The following is an 8,310-nucleotide window of genomic DNA, read 5'->3' on the forward strand; positions in this document are numbered from 1 at the left end:
TAAATTTATGTGAAGAAATTTGATCAGTTAAAAATGTATTGAAATTGACAAAAATATAGTAAGCATTCATTTCTTAAAATCAAATTGTAGGCTTTCTGAAGGCCAGAGTACTATCTCTTATTTATTTCCTGCATCTATAGTAACTATTATAAACATTATTGCTTTTCAAATGAATATAATTAGATAAGAAAAATTTTAGAAAATGAATATACATATATTTATTAATTTTATGTAGACAGTATAAATAAGAAGTACCTAAAATATCTTTAAGACATTCATGTCCTCTTCTCAATTACCTATTTCTGTTCTGACAGATTACCCATTCTGTTTTTACAAGCAGTATAATTGGACTTACTAAGCATCTTTATGTTCAGCGCTCAAACTCTACTGGTGGGCGCTTTCAAAACTCCTGGTTTCGATCTATACGTCATTCTGCCTCACAGACTAGTTATTCAGAGATGGTAGAAGGAAATACTGATTTTTCAAATTCAAAAAAAAGTTCTATCCAAGTCATCTTTGAAATTTGTGAAGAATTAGGAGATATGCCAACCAGTAATGGAAACAAGCCTCGTGAAGTTTAATGTGAGCTTATTAGCTGTTTGAAATTTTTATCTTTTAAAAAAGAAAGTATTTTTCTCCACTGAATCACTTATTAGGTGGGTGGGGACTTTTGAATTCACAACTTTGTAACTGCTTTGAATTCACAACAACTTAGGCTTATGGACTTACTCATAAATCCAGAAAAAAATCAGTCCTATCAGAAATGTTTTTATTTATGAAAATGATTGTTTAAAAAATAGTAATAATTGTCATGTGAAGTATGTTTATATTCCAGATCTGATTCTTAATCTTAGATTTATGGCATTTATATAAAATTTATGCTTTTAATATGGCAAATCATAAAGTTTTTACCTGAGGAAAATATAAAATTTTATGCTATTTAAATCATTGCTTTGCTATGACTTGAATGGTAATACTTTACCAACCCAGCTCTTTAAACATTTCATTTTATTTACTGTCTTGTTGATTAAAACTTAATAGCCAGCTACCTTGCTGGCTCTAAATTTAGTTAGTTAGCCATTCATGTCTGTTAAAATAAAACAGTAGCTTTCTTTATAATTTGTTTTACATTTTTACCCCCTCTTGAGATTTTGGTATTCTTGTGCTTATTTCTTTGTAATTAGAAATTCTGATGATATTTAACTTTGACACTCTAAAACAAGTTTAGATAGCTTAGTATATTAATAATCTCTATTATCAGATATGCTATTTTGTTCAGCATTTATATGGAGCAAAGTTATACATACACATGACACATACATACACATATATACATTTGCGTTGCACATAATACAAGAACTCTTGGAGTGTATTACTTTTAATTTAGAAAATTATTTCCCTTCAAGTAATTTCACTCTTAATTCTACTTTATGATTAAGAAGAAATCACTAAGGTTTGTCTTTTTGCCTCAAAAATTTATTAAATTATAATTTTAAAAAGTAACCTGAAAATCTAAATCCTTAATATCTCTACTAGCAGTAAGCCAGTATCTATTTCAATTGAGTTAATATGTAGTAAACTAGTTATCCATTTGTCACTTGTTTTCAGACTTAATGCTAAAATAGTTTTAATTATGTGTCCTCCCCAGCCCTCCCTTTAATTTTTAGTTATTTACTTAAAGAGTTTAGATGTTTCAGACGTCTTAATTGTTATGATAATTTATTAAGTGCAAAAGTGATACACATGATGCTAAACTGTATGCTACAATTTTTTAAAAGAAAAATACTAAATATAAAATATTTCTCTTGTCTTTACAGGGCATTCCATCTCCCTCCCTTGTCAGCCTTCCTTCTTTCTTTGAAAGGAGAAGTCATACTTTAAGTAGATCTACAACTCATTTAATATGAAGTTTTAAAAAAAAAATCTTAATTTGTAGAAACTTATGAACACCTCATATTCAAATAAGAAACTGACTTAAATGGTACTTGTCATTAGCACTTGGTGAAAGCTGGAAAGAAGGTAACACTAAACTATGCCCTTTTATTTTCTTCTTGAAAGAGTAAGGTTAACCTCTTACATTTTTTGAGTTAATTCATGTAAAAAATTATATTGATTTTGATGTAATATTTCTTTTTGCTTGAGTCTAATTGAAGATCAATAATTTAAGTTATTCATGATATTAGTAACTTTGCAACATGATACAGTAAATAAATTTTATTGGTGGATGCCAAATACTGCTGTGAATCTCTTTGTATAGTGTCTGTGAATGAATTTTTCAAAACAAATATATGTGTATCTCGATTTGTGCAGAGATTAAATATCACATAGATCTCTGAGTACTGGGATCTTGTTTCACATGAGTTGTCTGAAGTAGTTATTTAACTGCTCCTTTTGAAGTTTATTTTATAATAAATAAAGATATAATAGCATGTGGATTTAAAAAGACTTCCCCCATTAACAAGAATAACAGTTAAAGGAGATGGTTTCAAAACATACTTGCAAACTGAGATAAGAACAGAATGATAAAAAATAATGTATACCTTGCACAAATGTGATATTGGTGTATACACATAGCTGTTTCAGAGACAATATACTTATGGTGATTTTAGGCACTAGCAAATCTTGACTTAGCTTGATAGTGTGTAGAATTTAATTTTGAAGGATAAGACCATGTGGAAATTGTGGTAAGGATTGTTTATACTCTTTATGAAATAATTTTAAAGTTGGAGTCAGTTTTACTAATCTATTAAATACATAGATACTGTATATGGTCAGATTTTTATTGTAGACTCATAATTAAATGTAAAATTGAAATACATTTATTTGCTGTTGTAAAATATTTTCAAACCCTGATATTATCTTTCACAGTAGTTTTCTTTTTATAGTCAGTAATACAAAATACTGCAAATGTTTGTCGTTTAACAATTTTCAGTTATTCATTATAATAGTTTGACTATAGATTTTTTTTCCTATGCCACATATGTGCCACTTTTAAATAGTAAATGACTCATTATTGCTATATTTTAAAAGCAGTTGTATTAGGAAGAACTTTGTAAATAAATACTTAAAACTCAAGTATTTTACGTTTCATGTTTTAAATAGTTCTTTTAGACAAATTTTCGTAGGCCACTGTGAATGCATATATCAGTCTCTGCTCTGTTATCTACTTACATATTTATTTGCTTATTCCTTCCTCCATTAATGCTTTTGAGCATTTATATACTGGGCTATGTGTAGGTTAGGAGTCTTTAATCTGGAATCTACTGCACAATGGAGGTAGTGAATCCTATCATAGTTTATATAAAATATATAAAATATATTTTATTTGCATGTATGTGTGCATTTTTCTGGCAGAAGATGCACTTTTATCGCTTTATTGGGGGGATGGAGCTGTGATCTCCTCCAAAAGTGGAGGTTTTCCAGGGAGAGGAAATAACATGAGATAAGGTTGTGTGAGGTTCAAATGTATTGGATGTTCACTGGCAAAATATAGCAGGTAGTTAATTCTAATTTTAAAGGGAGCTTTAAAATGTGGAAAGGTACTACAGCCCAGGGGTGTGTGGATGCAGAAGGATGTGAGCAAACTGGAACTCATTACTCCCACAAAATACCACAATTCTCACAGATATTTTTAGAAATATATAACTTATTAATACTGATATAGGAAAAAATAGAAAACATAAATGTTCCTATAAACACTAAAGAAAAGGAATCCAAATTTAAAATCATTACTAGAAAGAAATTGGGCCCAGATGGCTTCACTGGATAATGAATAGTATTCAACATTTAATGAAGAATTAACCAATCTTACACAAATTCTTAAGGAGAACAGAGAAAGGAAATACTTCCCAACTCATTTTATGAGTCCTAGATAACCTTGGACATTTTAAGAAAGGTTAGTCTTATTTGTGAAAGTACGTGTAAAATTTTAAAATAAAATATTTCATTTTAATATGTAAAAAGAATTATATATCATAACCAGGTTTGCTTTATACCAGGCGCACAAGGTTGTTTTTAGATAATTTATCAGTGTATCTTCTACTTTAATAGGGTAAGGCAGGAAAATTATATTACCGCTGTATTTTCAGAAAAAATCTGATAAATGTGTCTATTATTATACTTTTTGCAAATTAGGAGTACAATGGAACATACTTAAACTGATAAAGGTTATCTATCAAAAAACCCATAACAAATGTCATACTTAATGATGAAGCCTTGGCAACGTCTTCTTTGTGATCAGAAAGGAGAGGAGTGCTCACTTCATCACCTTTAATCAACATTTGACTGTAGTTCCCCTTCCCCAATGCAGGATTGTTAAGTAAAGGAAATGGTATAAAAATTAGAAAGGAAAAACCAATGCTGTTATTATTCACAGATGATATCATTGTGTAGATAGGCAATCCTAAAGAATATACAGATAAGTTACTAGGTTAAATTCTGATACAAAATTAATATATAAATATCAACTGTATTTCTTAACACCAGCCACAAACAGGTTGAGAATACTTATTCTTAAAAGATACCTGTGACAACAGCATAAAACCCACTGAAGTACTTAATAATAAATACAACAAAAGATGTACAAGATCTTACAGGGAAGACTATGGGACTTAATTTATATCAATTAAAGACCTTAATGGAGATATTGTACCATTGTCATGGATTAGTTACTTCAATTTTGAAAAATAAGTTTCCCCCAAATTGAGCCGATCAAGATTTTGTGCGTGTGTGTGTGTAACATGACAAATTATTTCCAAAATATATGTGGAAATACAAGAGTTAAGACTAAGAGGTAAGTTGAAGAAGTGAGAGGACTTGCTTTATCAGAAACAAGGTTTATTCTAAAGGTGTAGTAATCAAGACAGTGAGGTGTTAGAAGTCTTGGTGTACTGAGCACAGATAAATTAATGGATTATGATTGAAAATCCACAAACAGACAAAAGTGGCACTTTAAAACTGACAAAAAGATAGTCTGTTCAACAAATGGTGCTGGGAAAAAATGGGTATCTTTATTTAAAAAAGAAGAGAAGGAAATTTCTAACATGCTGTACAAAAATGAATTTCAAAGGAATTATAGGCCTAAATATGAAATGTAAAACTATAAAGATGTTACTAGATAGTATACGAGAGGATCTTACTCTTTTGGGTTGGAAAAGATTGCTTAAACATGTTATCATGTTTAAGATAATTAATTATAGTGGGAAGGACAGATAAATCTGCATTAAAAATTAAGAACTTCTCGTCATGAAAAGACATCATTAAAGTCAAAGAGTAGATGTTTGCAATATATGGAACTGACATATCCAGAAGATGTAAATCACTAAAAAAATCTGAAAAATCAGACATCCTTATAGAAAACCAGGTATTTTACAAGTGAGGAAATCCAAATGGCTAATACGCTTAATTAAGAAACATTTCTCATTCATAATGCAGAAAATGCAAATAAGACACCCTTGCACATACACCATATTTGCTTAGCACAAATGGGAAGCAGAGATCTCTTCCACTGATTGTAGGAGTATAAATTGTATAACCATTTTTACAAGATGCTTGGCATTAACCAATAAAGATTAAGGTACACATACCTTAAAACCAAATAATTGTGATTCCAGATATTTATTTCAGAAAAATATAGGCATATGAATACCAGAATCCATGTACAAAAGAATGTTCATAGCTGCATCATTATATGTAATAGCCTGAAAATGAAAAATCAGAAATTTACATCAACATTACAATATATGAATATACTGTGTTATAGTCATGCATTGAATCAACATGCAACAGCCTGGATAAACTTTGAAAGTATTCAATGAAAGAAAACATATAAAAGAACAACTATTCTATGATTCCATTTATATAAATTTTAAAAATTGGCAAAGTAATACTTCAGGTTGCAAAGTTACCTAGTACAAGTTTAAAAGCAAGCAAGAAAAATGATTATTCTAAAAACCAACATAGTATAACCTCTCTGGGTGAAAATGAGGAAGGGGCACATGGGAACCTTCCTACTTCTAGCAATGTTCTGTTTCTTAACCTGTATATTATTTATGTGGTTGTCACTTCATAGTAGTAATTTATTGTTTCAGTATTTTGAGAAGACCAATAATGACAAACATCTGTCAAGGCTGAGAGAGGGGGAGCTAATATAAAATGTTAGATGTGTTATAATCTAGACACATGCTATATGATATTATGAACAACTTTCTGCCAAATTGAAAAGTTAATTGAAACTAATAAATTTTGAAGAAAATACAAATGAATAAAACTGGCTTAATAAGAAAAAAAAAAGCTGCTAGGTTCTGTAATATTAAAGAATAGAGCCCAAAATTAAAATTCTTTCTTACAAAGAAAATGCTTTGACTAGATAGTTTTACGGTAAGAACACTCCAAATTCAAGAAACAGATTGAAGAGAGAACATTTTCCATTTTTTTCATGAGTTTCACATACCTTGATATGAAAACAAAGAGAAAAGGAAAGGAAAATTATAGTCTAATCTCATTCAAGACTATCGATGGAAAAATTCTAAAATTGCTAATATTGTATTAGCAAAGTGATTTCAGCATTGCATGAAAAAGGTTATGCATCATTAAGTTGAGTTTATCTCTGGAATGCAAGGTTGTTTAACAATACAAAATCAATTAATGTATTTCACCACATTAATAGATAAAGGAGAAAGTCATAGGATCATCTCAATAAATAAAAAGTATTTGAAAAATTTAATAATGCACAGAAAAGCACTTCCTTAAGGTAATAAAAGACTTTCACCAAGAAAACCTACAGCAAACATCCTTAATGATGAAATGTTGAAAGCATTCCCTTCAAGATCAGCTCATTTTGAAAATAAGTTGTTTTAAAATATAAAAGCAGTAAAATATATAATAAAATTTAGGGAAATATTTGAATAACCTCAGTGTGTGGGGAAAAAAGCCAAAAACATGAAGTTAGACATGTTTTACTTTATAAGGATAAGCTGTTTGTATATGACGAAAATTTTCAGGTACAGGTACACCTTGGAGATATTGCGAGTTTGGTCCCAGACCACCACAATAAAGCAAGTATTGAAATAAGGCAAGTCACAAATTTTTTGGTTTCCCAGTGCATATAAAAGTTGCATTTACGTGATACTGTAGTCTATTAAGTGTGCATTAATAGCATGTCTAAAAAAATAATGTACATACCTTAATTAAAAATCCTTTATTGCTAAAAAGTGTTAACCATCATCTGAGCCTTCAGTCAATCTTTTTGCTGGTGGAGAGTCTTGCCTCGAGTTGGTGGCTGGTGACTGATCAGGGTGGGGTGACTGGTAATTTCCTTAAATAAGACAACAATGAAGTTTGCCACATCGATTGACTCTTCCTTTCAGGAATGATTTCTCTGCAGCATGCAATGCTGTTTGATAGTATTTTACCCACAGAACTTACAAAATTGGAGTCGATCCTCTCAAACCCAGTGCTGCTTATCAACTAAGTTTATGTAAATCCTCTATTCTCATTTCAGCAATCTTCACAGCATCTTTACCAGTAGATTCCATCTCAAAAAACAAAACAAAACAAAAAACCAAAAAACACTTTCTTTGCTCATCCATAAGAAACAACTCAGTCGTTCAAGTTTTATCATGAGATGGCAGCAATTCAGTCACACCTTAAGGCTCCACTTCTAATTCTACTTCTCTTGCTATTTCTACCACAACTGCAGTTACTTCCTTCACTGAAGTCTTGAACCCCTTAAAGTCATCCATGAGGGTTGGAAACAGCTTTATCCAAACTCCTGTTAATGTTGGTATTTTGTTCTTTTCCCTTAAGACTTGAAAGTCAAAATTGCTCCTTGATCCATGGGCTGCAGAATGGATGTTTTGTTAGCAGGCATGAAAACAACATCAATCTCATTGTATATCTCCATTAGAGCTTTTGGGTGACAAGCTGCATTGTCAATAAGCAGTAATATTTTGAAAGAATTTTTTTTTTCCTGAGGAGCAGTTTTCAGCGGGCTGAAAATATTCAGAAAACCATGTTGTAAACAGATGTGCTGTCATCCAGGCTTTGTTGCTCCATTTAGAGAGCACAGGCAAAGGAAATTTAGCATAATTCTTAAGGGCCCTAGGATTTTTGGAACATAATGAGCATTGGCTTCAACTTAAGAGTCATAAGCTGTATTAGCCCCTAACAAGAAAGTCAGCCTGTCCTTTGAAGCTTGGAAACGTCAGGTATTGATTTCTCCTCTCTAACTATGGAAGTCCTAGATGGCATCTTCTTCCTGTTTTATCTAGACTGAAAATCTGTTGTTTAGTAGAACCACCTTCATTAATT

The 8,310-nt window shown here is 30.8% G+C and overlaps 1 protein-coding gene and 1 long non-coding RNA gene across 9 annotated transcripts in view; one reads left to right on the forward strand and one right to left on the reverse strand.

Annotated features, from left to right (window-relative positions):
- The window catches only part of ECT2 (epithelial cell transforming 2), a 52,801-nt gene extending 50,569 nt beyond the window's left edge, over positions 1-2,232 (forward strand). For 5 of the 8 annotated variants that reach the window (XM_072961005.1, XM_031680052.2, XM_031680065.2 and 2 more), the window contains 2 exons: positions 315-582; positions 1,818-2,232. In XM_072961005.1, the coding sequence (XP_072817106.1) occupies positions 315-581 (267 nt within the window). In that variant the 3' untranslated portion in view covers position 582; positions 1,818-2,232. The remainder of the gene's footprint in view (positions 1-314; positions 583-1,817) is intronic. The other 3 variants (XM_006200792.4, XM_031680067.2, XM_072961039.1) reach the window with 1 other exon arrangement.
- Positions 2,233-5,600: 3,368 nt separating this feature from the next.
- Positions 5,601-8,233, reverse strand: LOC140696375 (uncharacterized). Its single transcript, XR_012072615.1, has 2 exons — positions 7,183-8,233; positions 5,601-5,699 (listed from the first exon to the last, which is right to left on the reverse strand). It is a non-coding gene; the product is annotated as an uncharacterized lncRNA (long non-coding RNA).
- Positions 8,234-8,310: the final 77 nt, after the last annotated feature.

The sequence above is a fragment of the Vicugna pacos genome, chromosome 1, assembly GCF_048564905.1.
Source record: "Vicugna pacos chromosome 1, VicPac4, whole genome shotgun sequence".
Lineage (NCBI taxonomy): Eukaryota > Metazoa > Chordata > Mammalia > Artiodactyla > Camelidae > Vicugna > Vicugna pacos.